The following is a 13,100-nucleotide window of genomic DNA, read 5'->3' as shown; positions in this document are numbered from 1 at the left end:
GGGGAGAAGATGAGAACAGAGCTCCTACTCCTGTGCATTTTTACCACCTGTGTACAGATTTGAGGAAGCAGAAGCTCAGGAAGGATGATCACGGTCTGAAGACAAAACTCAGACCGGAATAAATAAGAAGGAAAACACTGAATCATCCAAGTGCAACGACAGGTTAAAACAAGAAGGCACCTGACAACCAGGAGACAACTCACCTTCAGGAGAAGCGTCGTTGCCCTGTATGAAATACATGAAAAATGGCAATAGGGAGTGCTGCGTACATGAAGATTTCATTAACACGCAGAGTCCTAAAAAGAAAGATTCAAGAGGTACTGCACTGCCACCACACCTGCCCTGGAACATAGGATGCATCATTACCTCAAATCAAGCCAACTTTTGGACCAGAAGCTAGTCTGCATACTCCTTGATAACCGTAACTACTGAAGGCCTGGAATATCAGCTTATTTTGTTTTCAAGACAACAGAACTACAGGAAATTGATTCCCAGAAAAATGACACAACAGTAAAGTGTGGCCGTCGCAGGGCTGGGGTGGGGAAGGGAGTGTTACATCCTTAGCTTCATTTTTTTTTTTTAGGTCTTAAGAGTAATTTCAGTTGTAGAGCTTAACACTGAAACTTAACTTTTGCTGCTGAGAGACACATGTTTAATCCTTAGACAGCATTATTTTCACATACTGAGGCTGACATCATGGGTAGTCAAAGAATATGTTTAATAAAAAATAATTAAACTTCCATTTGCTCTATAGAACATCATAGAAAGTAATTCAATAAATTACAAATGACTTTTTAAGACGCTTGTTCAACTACAGAAAGCAAATTCAGACTACACAGAACACAACTGGCAAATATTGCAAATGTCCAAAAAAACCCTGGACTAAGACTTGGATCATGAAGCCTGAAACAAGGGATAGAAATACAAGGCAATAACAGCTAAGATTCCTTTAGTAACTACCAACACACACTTTATCATCACCTTGGGTATCCTTTTAGTTTTAACTTCAGTATTAGTGTAATTCTACTGAGGTTTCCTTATAACCCTTAACTTTATACAACCGTATTTGCATATAGTTTAGCTGATAGTGGGACATTTTTTCCCCTTCTGGTTCAAACCGATTAAAAATAAACCCAATATAGTATGTTCAAGTCTACACCAGCCTTCATTACTTGAAACTGTAATTGCCTTATTACATAGAAAGAATCACTAGAATGGTAACCAAACTCACTTGACCGTAATTAGGAAAATACTTTATTTCATAAATCTGATATAAATTAGGTTTTAGCCACAAGATTTAGTATTTGTTTTGTGGGGTAAGGGTGGGAAGTGATGGTATTGTTGACATACTCCATCAGCAAACGAAGTAAATGACTGTTTGTGAAACTTTGGCTATTTCATAGATGCATCCTAGTTAAATAAAAGTGCTATATTACAAAGGGCAAAATATTAAATACTTTATTCTTTTCATGGTGAAGAATTGCTACCCCCTTCTCTTGGCAGTTTTTAATTTTCACTATTGCTAAGACACTGCATGAAGGGCCAAAACTCAGAACACTATTTGGGAAAATACGTAACCAGCACAATCCAAATGGTACTTGTATAATTGTGTAATTACATGTAATACTGCTTCTAATCATGGGGCTAGTTATTTTGCACATAGAAACTTATATTTCATTGGTAAAGTTCTTGATAAAAAACAACACAGTTGTTTTACTGTACAAGCAAGCAACAGAACTATATCAAAATATACAGTTTTTGTTTTTTTATTTTTAAATGTATCCCTTTGTAAAGCTTTTTCCAATGACTTCTACTAGTACCTGTATCTACTTTCTCTTAACACCTGCCTATTCTTGGACCGCAAATGATGTAACCAAGGACAATTGAAGTCTCAGTCAGTTCAGAACTTCGGAAAATGTGGATCTGGGCCTCGACTGTGTCAGAGTAATAGCAGCTTAAGAAGGAGGAATCGTATCACACATCAAATATTAGATTTTATATAGTAAAGGGTTCTAAGGATTTGGACTTAAACAGATGCCTTATGCCCTGTTACTGTGGTTTCTAGGAATAATTTGTCTTCCTTACTATTCAAAGTGCTTTTTCTTTAGTGGGTAACTCAGCATAATATATGAAATGATATCCCAATCATGATTTTGGGTAATATTTAATATTTAGTCAGATTTAAATCTGCAGAGAAGTTTAAACTCAAAAGGAGTTCAAAACTATCTGTACTTTATTGATTGTTATTAACTGATAACTCCAGGAGGTTTTATGACATAAAACACAAATAGAATTCTACACAAACAAAGCAAACAAACAATTTTTACATGAAGTATGCAGTGTTGAAAGGTCTTTTCAGTGGCACTTTATGACAGTTTGCCTCTTCTGAGTCTTGGGGAAACTACTCCTCATTTCGGGACTTTTAATTCTGCAGAGGGAGCCCAAAACTTTGCAAGGTGTAAACTAAATAGATCTACGTGGTGCCAAGTAGCACGAGATAAGACAGTTTTGCTTTTATTTCCCCTGACTGCTGTCCAAGAGAACAGTTATAATAAGGGGGAGAGAAAAAACCCAACAGTCATATCTCAAGTAACTCAGATTTTAACATGATATACAGGATGTCTTTTGAAAACAAAACAAAACCTGAAAACAAGTAATAGAAACCAATGTAAACTTCCTAAACTAACTCAGCTGAGGTAACAGGTAGCCAGTTTAATTGGCTGATTGGGAAAAATTTATCTTCTTTTAAACACACTTGTACCTGAATTGGAAACAGCAGTGCATCACAACACTAGAGCATTTTCATGTAATTAAAGCAATGGATGGTGATGTAGATTCTACAGCTTTCATGACATTCATTAGCTGCCCAAATTATTGCTGAGTTTTGATCTGTAAATTATAAGTGTCAAGGAGGCTGTAAAACTATATTCAAATTAAATCAATAATATGCATAAAGTATTCTGTGTTCACTGCAAATATATTAAATATACAGCTCTTACTTGAGCATTATTTTCATAAAATTAACCCCCCAACAAAATTATAATGCCTTTTGTTGTAATTTTACACCATTGTGTATTTGATAGTACATACAAGTTCAGAAACTTATGAACTTCAAGAAATATTACATGCAAAACGTCTCTGAAAGCAGTTTGCACTTCTAAACAAATACTGAAATGTTCGGTCAGTAAATCATTGATGCACTCAACACTGGGTTATTTACAATGACATAATTAAAGAATAAATTCAAAACCAGTTTATAATTTAAGTGCAGAGTCTGGGGTCAGTCTTCATTGCTAGAATCTGAATCCTCAGATGAAGACGATGTACTTTCGGATCCAGATGAAGCATCTGCTTTCTCTGAACCCTCATCTGTGCTGTTTTCGTTGTGAGAGCTTGGCTCTGTTCCCCCTTTGTCCTCCCGATCTCTAACCCTAGAATTTTCCTCCTTTTCTTCTGTGGGCTTGGCTGAGCCTGTGTCATTGCTTTCACTGTTCTGTACATCAAAAATACTCGACTGAGACAAAGCTGGGATATGAAGATTAAGGCCTGGAGTGAGAAGCATCCCTGGGTAAAGTATGTTGGACAAAAGTAATGGGTTAAGAGAGAGAGGATTGGCAGCTGCAGCAGCAGAGGACGTCGAAGGAGAACTTGAAACAGAGTTTTCACCACCAGTATCTGTATTTTGGTCTTCTGTCCTTTCTTTCTTTCTATCTGCCTCCTTTGAATCACTTCCCTTTTTTTCCTCTGAAACAGATTCTGTAGACTTTGTCAGAAGTCCTCCCATGCCCAGCAAGTTTGGTAATCCAGCCATCCCTGACAGCAGCATGGGGAACATGGCAGCCACGTTCTTCGCTTCTCCTCCAGCAGCTAGGCCAGCTGGCATGCCCATTAGTCCTGCCGTTACTTGCAGCGACTGCAGGTTTTGCAGGTTTTGTTGTAAGGCCTGAAGCCTCGGCAGATCCACTCCTGGAAGCAGCCCGTTAGGCAGCAGAGGGTTAACTGATATGCTTGCACTGCAGCTGCCGTTGCCTTAGCAATCTCACTTTTGGGGCGTCTTCCTCTCCGGCTGACTTCTTCCCGCACAACAGGTCCAGTGAGAATACGGTCAAACATACCTTCTGGAAGGAATCCCTGCAAGAGAGACAGTGGCTATTTTAGGATTTTGAGAGCTTAAAGAAAGATGGAAAAGTAAGAGCAAAGAGAAGACCAAAGCGTACAGTAACCGGCGTCAAAGATTACCCTGGTGTGTGATCTCCAGCCAGCTCACTGGTGTTTGTGGTGACCTTGTGCTATCGCACCTCAAATGTCTCAAGGCCCATTTCCACAGTGAGGTTTACACAGGTATCTTCTCACACCCCCTGCTAACTCATCCTCGGAGCTGTTAGCAAGTCAAACCCAATACAGCTAATCATAAGAGCAATCTCCATTTAAGATCTAAACCAGCACTGCTTTGCAATATTTCCACATCCCTATCATGTGACAGTTTAATTAACTAAATTAGTTACTCAATTGAAAGTTAAAAATAAATGTGTGATTGCACAGACCAACAATCTCTGAGCCCTTTTTATTATAGCTACGGTCTGTTTAACATCCTCATATTTCACCTCATCCATAAATTCAAGAACAAACAGGAAAGACTCAAGTTCAATTAAAATGAAATTCAGAGCACTTCTTTTTAGGGTCTGCACAGTATTATTTCACCTCTGTAAGGCCTCCTACCTAATGATGAAGAAAGGCTAGCAATGGATACTAATATTATTCTCTCAGAAATGCATTGCCTTGAAAATTCCTCTTAAAAATGGCAAACACAGGATGGACTATTGCTCACCTCCATACTACAACAGCCTTTTTTCCCCAGCAAATATCACTAATTTAAACTAGCCTAACACAACTAGAGGAATTCAGAACTCATGCTCTGCTCTCCCATCCTATAGATCACTACTCAATTCTACAAGCAATTCTGCATCTATTTATACCTTCACTCACCGCAGTCTAATCCTGTTCTCATTACCTGTTTTTCTACCAGAACATCCCACAAGGGTACGGGAGAGGTTGTCATTTAGAACTTCCCAGAAGGATTACAATTTCTATTGATAGTGAACTAACTTGGTCATTCCTTTGCCCGAGTCTGATGGTGTAGCGTAAATACAATGTACTTCTGACAAGTTATAGTAGGTGAGGAAAGAGACTTCACAAGAATATTGACAAAACAATCCTCACTTCTGTTTGACACAAGGAATGGAAGAGCAAATGGGTGACCCAGAAAGCATTCTCATCACACAACGCCCTTTTTTTCAAGTTCAAAAGATGTCCTTATCTTCAAGGCAAACAGGGAACAAACTCAGAACCGTACAACATACTTGAACCAATGACACTTAAAAGGAAAGAGACCAGCGATTTAATAGTTCTTGTAATGAAAATGGATACCTGCTGTTTTGTTGGAACTGTGCACAGAATCTAGCAAAAAACTTTATTCTTTTAAATTTAACCAAGTACAAACATCAAACAAAACAAAAAAGGGCCTGCAGTGACAGGACAAGGGGTAACAGGTTTAAATGGAAAGTGGGGAGGTTTAGATTGGATATCAGGAAGAAATTCTTCCCAGAGAGGGTGGTGAGGCACTGGGAACAGGCTGCCCAGAGAAGCTGTGGATGCCCCATCCCTGGAAGTGTTCAAGACCAAGCTGGATGAGGCTTGGAGCAACCTGGTCTAGTGGAAGGTGTCCCTGCCCACGGCAGGGGGGTTGGAACTAGATGGTCTTTAACGTCCCTTCCAAACAAAAAAATTCTGTGGTTCTATGAAAACCTCAGACTCACTCAATGAAGCGAGAATGTTGCAGTATTATAGCACCTTCAACCAAAATCTCTAATTTGGGCTGGCCATCCCTCCCTTCCTCCTACTCACAGCTGTGCCAGCAAACCACTTCAAGGAACTGAGCTGGCAGAAAAAAAGGTAACATTGACTCACATTCCACATTTAATATGATACCAGAAATTAAAAGCATGCCTTTGGGCATGTTTTTTTATTCTCCTGTTTGCCATGTTTAAAATATATTTCATATCACGGTTATCTTATTCAGCAGATACTCACAGACTGTTTTACAACTTCTCCCCATTCAGGAGCCACTCCATACTCTGGATTTTCTTTCAAGAACCTGCACAAATCCTTCAGAGGGGGAGCAAATGCACCCCCCACCTGAGAAGCAGAAGGAGAGTCAGGAAATATTTTTCATTTCATAAGAAAAAGGCAACATTCATAACGGACACCACTTCATTTTTGTCTTTTATATAAAACCAACAAATAAACTTCACTTTAAATTATCAAAGAGTATGACACAGCTTTTGATTGATTCCTGGTGGTATATTTGAGATACTCTTGATTTGTTCCAGATCTACTGTACTCAAATTCATACTTTGCAACTGGAATATCTGACATTTCTAATGTTTAATATCAGAGTTTATTTAGACATGCAATGAATGGAAGAGCAACCGCATGAATAGAGAACAACAGCAGTGCATGAATTACTAAGAAGGTCATAACTACAGTCCTCACATACTTTTCCTTTATCCACTGAATCAGTCCTATCCTATCGCCTCAGTCAACTTCTAAAAAAATACTTCCATTAAGAGGCCCTACTTTGCTTGTGAAAATTTTCTCGTGAAAAAAGCCAAGTTAAGATGCATATCTTAATAAAATCTTATAAGCAGAGAAGTAAGCTTTCAAATTAATCAGAAGTATTACTCAGATACAGAAAGAAAGAAAGAATAAACGGTAGGAAGAAGAAGAAAGGAAAAAGAATTCCAGTTTCTACTCAACCTTCTCTATAAAATGCACATTTTCTAGGCTGCTTTTGGTCTCCTCACCCCCTGCTACTAAATTATTAACTGAACTAAAAGAAAATAAGACGAAATGAGTTTGGTGATGCAGAGAAGTTGGGAACAGGTTATAAATGGGGAAACTGAGGTTAATACCGTAACAGAACAGAGCCTCAGCTATGGTGTGGAAATTTTTTAGAGAAAAAACCCCATTATGAATACACAGGCTTTTACAGCAAACACAGCTCAAATCTCTATCTCCTTGATCATCAACTCTGAAACGAATCCTAAGGGCACAGCTTACTATGGAGCAGCCAAGGGCCTGTTTTTCTAGAGACTAGCAACCATACAGGTTCCTCTTTAGAGCTGCTGCCTCAATGCATTGAAGAGATTAAAGACACTCAAATTCTGTCTCGCTCTCCTCTACAGCTGCACAAAGCTTCTGACCTTAATACAGCAGCATAAAAACATTTCCTGCTTTCCTTGCAGCTGCTCTCTAACAAAAGGAAAAGCTAGCAGTGTCACAAAATCAAGCGCTCCACACACTGACAGAGCACCACAGAGACTCCCACTGGACTGCTGATCTGGTACCACACTGACCTTCAAAGTCACCCTCCCACCCAGCTGTCTGCATGTGTTCAGTCCACAACAGTCATGTTCTGCGTGCTTTTCCTGAATACTGCCTTCTAGCCTTCCCCAGAGCCTATTCAAACGCATTATACCTTTTCCAAACCCTGATCACCTGGCCAAAAACTGATCATCTGGTCTTCCATCTTCCACTGTTAGAATTTTATACAAGCCCCCTTTTACTTCTGTTCCCGTTACTCTACTGCTTAACTAGTAACAGGGTTTACAATGAGTATAGACTGGTGAACCACAAAGTGCCACAAAGTTCAAATGCCAGAGAGAACTGTAAAACGAAAAAAAGCAAAATAATCTAGTACACAGGATTGAAGCAATTCCAATGGTCAAGTTTCAATGCAGGACGCACCACCGACACAATCCTGATCACGTCAAAAGTAGTAATGAGAAGATGTACACAAAATATAGAACTTATCAGAACGTTGCCACTTTGATCAGAACAACATATGTTTCAGTGGCCATGCCTCTGTATTAGTCAATGGCACTGCAATACACTGAGTGTTCTATCTGAACATAAACCACAGCGTCATTTTCTAGCCATATCTTACAGATTTTCATAGCTGTAAAATGTTTACTACAAGATTGTCATTGACTTTGTTGCTCTGTGGCATAACCATAAAACCATTCATCTGTACGCAGTATTTTAGCAAGCGTTCTTCATTTCAAGTGACTTTTCCTTTGGGGAAGACCAGAATGGGAACAGTATTGTGAATACCTTTCTTGCATTCCTTCTGTTTATGAGCTGGACACGTTCTTCACCTGTCAAACTATTGACGTCCAGTTTATTAGGGTTTCGGCAACGGTGCCTTTTTTGTTTAGGCCTCCCATCGTGCAGCTGCATCCTCTGTTATAAAGGCATTAAACAGCCAATTATCTTTCTGACGTAACTGCTTTAATGGTAAGGTATCTGTGCATTCTCTTGAAGTCATCTTAATTTCAGAAATATTTAAACAACAAAGCTAATTTACTGATCACAATCATACACTAAGCAGCCCAGTAAACAGCACTAATCCCTTTTGATGCCTCTACCCACCGCTTTGTTGTAATAACTTTTCAGCTTTCAACAGTGCTTTAACTGTGCGGAATGTTGCTACTGTTTTGTACTGCAGTATCTTTATGGAGAAATAAAGATACCACAATACAAATTGTTATTATCTTGTTATTCCAGACAGCATACACACGCTTTTCTAACATTTCATTCAACATGAACAAATCTCAGACTCAGAGGTAAGACAGCGAGAACATCACAGCCACACAACCATCACCACCACAGTACTGGAATGTAGATCTTACATACATCCCACAGTATTAATGCCTTTAATCCTCGTGCATGTGACTAAATACGCTGTCACACACTTTCAGCTGCCATCATCAGCACCACAGTAGTGTGAGTTTTCTTATCTTACATAAATTTAAATCCTAGGTGAAATCAGACAAAGATCAAATGTCTTTGTTCAGTACTGCTTTTCTTGGCAAGTATGTTTGTGAGGGAAGGGGAAGGTTTGCAGAGCTCAGATCATGTAAAAAGAAACAACATTTTCCTTTTCCTAAATAAAATAAGAGAACCAAGGAGGAATAATTCCATGTGGCAGAATACCAATCCAAACACACGCCATGAGAAACATTTTACTACTTAGCTAAAGCAGAGCTGAAAGGAATACTCACAGGAATACAAGCTCCCGAATCTTCAACATATCCAGGATGTTCTTGAAGCCACCTTTCTAAATCTTTTCTTTTGGGGGCATCATCACCCGCGAGCCTTGTTCCATCTTTCAGGTTAATAACAGGAACTGGACTCTCCGCATCAAGCATGCCTTGGGACTGCTGCGTGTAAGTGAGTGCTGGGTTTATTCCTGCAGCAACTTGACAGGAGTTAATGCTTGGATTAACCTGGAGAAGTTCAAAACATCTGACTAAGTTCTCCATAGAAAAGAAACCATGACTGTTATTTCACGTATGAGGCAATGAAGGGCACAGTCCCGCAGATAATTATGCGGGTACTCAAGGACTCCACCAGACTACACCTGCACAGATAGCTCGCTTTAAGTCACTGCCCAAGCAGGTGCTGTAACAGATGCTGCAGGAGAGGATGTCAGAAAATGTTGCTAGAACATGTAACAAGTTTTTAATAATACACTGTTAATGGCAGTTCAGCAAGTCTAGAATTAAACTTAAGTTTTTTAAAATAAGTATCAATATTGTATGTATCTAATATGTAATAAAAATCCACTAGTTCTCATTTGTGTAGTCATAAACTGTCAGTGAACAATTCCAGAAAAAGAAACCCCAAACCCAACTGTTTTGAGCAATAATGTTTGTTGTATGCTGACAGGTGGTTATGCTCGCTCAAGAGTAACAGTAATTTGGACCTTATTTTTGGATACAAAATCAAGTTCACTTACGTGATTAGGCTGTTTATTTCTATTTATAAAGAGGACATCGACTCCCTCCACATTCTTCCTTCTTCCTCTTCTCTTTTTGACAACAGGCTGACTGTCAACTATGACTCCATTGGCACTGGCTGTTAAGTGACTGGAAGTACCTAATTAACGATGCAATAAAATTAGTGTCAGATCCTTGAGCCCTTTGTAACAAACATGTCTGAATAAAAAAAGGAAACAAAATCACTTAAAATAGTGCAAGTGCATATAATTTCAACGTGTACTATCTAACAGAAATTCCCTATTGTTTTATGACTGTTTATAACATTATTAATATCAGAAAAGCCACTCTACTGTGAAAGTTTCCTGTTACTGCCACTTGCCCCCTCCAAATAAATCTGTACAGGGAGTCCTGTTGAAAACTGCTGACATCCCTAAATAAACGTTTATAACAAGACCTTAATGGTATGTTGCAAAAGAACAGGAAAGTACAAAATACAACTGAAGGGTAGTATTTTTTTAAAGGAAATGTTCTCATCCACGTACACATGCCATCTCAGTGATTTGCAGTCATTTAATCAGAAGCTGGCCTACATCAAAAGGACCCTGTTCTAATAATTGCAGATATTTGAATCCAAATTGTAACTGCTACTTCAGGCTCATTTTTATTTGTCAGTGCACACCTACTTATTTTTTTGAAGAAAGAAAAAAAAAAGGTAAGTTTTTGACTTTAAGCCAAAAATTGGTTCTCACCTATTGTCCTCCACTGTTTCTTTACACGAGACACGGAAAGAACATGGAGAGTACAAACTGACAGAGGCATAAGTCCAGAACATTTCACTGTTACTTACAAACTACCCACAGTATGTTCTGAGTTAAACTGATTCCTGTCAGTCTAGAGCGATGCACTTGATTAAAATCTTCTTGTGGGGGTGTTTATGATGTATAGTGGCATCCTTCTCATAAATGAATGTTACAGTAACTGACAGAGGGAGCAAGTATTCCGGTGGTCCAACCTCATGCCTCCACTTAGGTGCCCAGTCTCCCTAACATACTGGGGAGAATTCTCCCAAACTGCAGTTTAGAGCAACCACCACCACAAAAACATCTCTCCACTGCCTTCACAGGGACATCAACAGAAGAACCCAGAAGACAAGTTTTAATACTAACCCTTATGCCCTCTGACATTTACGTACCTGATTTGGGAAGTGATTTAGGGAAGTTGACAAGGCTGGTTTCTGAAGCATTCTGGAGTTCATGCAGCCGAGCTAGGTATTGCTGCTGTCCCAACACACCTTCCTCGCTTTCAAACGGCCTTTTCTGAGACAGTCCCTGCTTCTGAAAAGTCAATTTCAAACCACCTTCCTGTTAAATAAATGCCAGGGTTAGAAGAGTCTCTTCTGAAGAGGAAATAACTATATCATAATCAGGATTCTCACATACAGTTACTCCAGAAAAGCCAAGGAAGAATGAAAACATGGTATTAGACCTTAAAACAAGTCTTGCTTCTCATCATGTACAAAAGAAATCTGAACAGAAGTTCCACGGAATTGCTTCTATGAATATAAATTTTAAATTATCTACTACCTTAACTGAAAGATCTAGACACTGCTGTCTACATCCCCAATCTAGTCCTAAATAAATATACCCAATTACAAGAGAAAAATTAGCATACATTTTTATGGGCTGTGAACAGGTCTTAAATTACAGATAAGAAGAATGTTTGAAGCTTCTAGCCTGCATTCAAACTGGGAAATCTACCCATAACCGTCTAAAAGGCAGTGAAATAATAATGTGCTTGCTGGATAGGACATGCTGAAATGTTAAAATTGCCAACAAAAAAATTGCCAACAACAGAAATATTTTTTTTTACTAACCAGATTCCTTAGAAACAGCATAAAATGGGCTGTCTGAGGAAGCACCAGAAGAGCAAAATTTCCATTCAGAAAGAAGTAACAAAGATTCCTTCCAGTGGCTTATGCAAATAAGAAAAAAAAGCCAAAACAAACCACACCCAGAAAACCAAACCCAAACCCCAAACACTCAATGCCCAGAAGCAGCAGACCCAAATACCCACAAACAAGTGTGTGAAGGAAGTGAGAGTGAGAGCAGGCAGCCACTTGCAGGTAAAGCATGCCGCACACCGCAATCGCAATCAGGTCCTAGGGCAATAAAAATAAACATACGTCATTGATTTTCACTGTAAACTCCTTTTCTCGTACATGCTTCTTCACCTTTGACATCTGTGGCGATTGCTCGTATTCTTCTTTAACACCTGCAAGGGGGGGTGTTGGTGCGCTGGGCTCACTGTAGTCTGCAGCTGCACCTGGGCTATCCAGAAGTTTGGTTGTGTAGAAAGAAGCCACTGTATTGCTGTCATAGCTCCTTCTGGCTGAAGGCCATTTACCTTTCAACACTGTTTGACAAATGCTGTCAAGTCGATTAATCATAACGCGATCCTAAAAAAACCAAGAGAAAATAATTAGGTAAGGGTAATCCTTACCAACACTGTACACTGTACATTTATGTACTAACTTTAATTCTAAAAAGAGGAGAAATGGCAACTTTTTTAATCACTGGACTAGAAAGTTTTCCAAGTTCCTGAATTTGAACTGATTCCCCATAAAAGTTTCTGAAAGCCACCTCTGTACTTAACTTCCCCACCCGTAAACAAATATGCAATCTCTCGTCTACACAGGGTCTGAGGCCTGCAAATGCTTGACACACATCATGTCACCGATTTCTGAAGGCAAGAGAGAGTAACTGCCAAAGTAGTGTTTGTAGGTCTGGCTCTGACTCACTGGTAGCTGGGTCTGAACCTGTGAGCAGCACCATAGCGAATCTGGCAAACAGCGTTCACAAAATTACATCTACAGACTTCCATTCGCACCTCAGTTTAGCTTCTGAAGCCGTATCATTCCTCACTCCTATTCTTTAGACACCAAACACAAATTTGACTTCACACACCTGCAGAATACATAGTTCTCAAATGCCAATAAACTCAACTCAGTACAAGCAGACTCCAGAAACGACCACATTTCCTGGTAATTTCAGAGTCCAGTTATTAGTCAAATAAAAAATGTGAAGGCTGAAATAACTGGTGCGGTAAGCTGACTTTTTTGCCACATTCAAGAGGCTCTACTACATTTTTAAAAATCTGATCTTGCACACTCTGAATGCCATTTTTCACAATCTGCCAAGCATCTGTGACATGAACGTTATGCTCTCCTCAAAGTGACCATTCAGAAATTATTAAAAAAGT

General features: G+C 39.2%; 1 protein-coding gene across 1 annotated transcript; it reads right to left on the bottom strand.

The window, feature by feature from the left end:
* Nucleotides 1–1,968: 1,968 nt before the first annotated feature.
* On the bottom strand, nucleotides 1,969–12,673 carry LOC104515620 (chromodomain-helicase-DNA-binding protein 9-like). Its single transcript, XM_010159666.1, is given in 9 exon segments — nucleotides 1,969–4,014; nucleotides 4,017–4,131; nucleotides 6,091–6,195; nucleotides 8,173–8,301; nucleotides 9,123–9,347; nucleotides 9,860–9,999; nucleotides 11,035–11,203; nucleotides 12,025–12,380; nucleotides 12,640–12,673. Coding segments are annotated over 9 exon segments (2,007 nt in total). The 3' UTR covers nucleotides 1,969–3,280.
* Nucleotides 12,674–13,100: the final 427 nt, after the last annotated feature.

Source organism: Eurypyga helias, unplaced genomic scaffold, assembly GCF_000690775.1.
Source record: "Eurypyga helias isolate BGI_N326 unplaced genomic scaffold, ASM69077v1 scaffold11639, whole genome shotgun sequence".
In the NCBI taxonomy this organism is placed as follows: Eukaryota; Metazoa; Chordata; class Aves; order Eurypygiformes; family Eurypygidae; genus Eurypyga; species Eurypyga helias.
The sequence above is the reverse complement of the archived record's forward strand: the minus strand, read 5'-3'. Positions and strand labels throughout refer to the sequence as shown.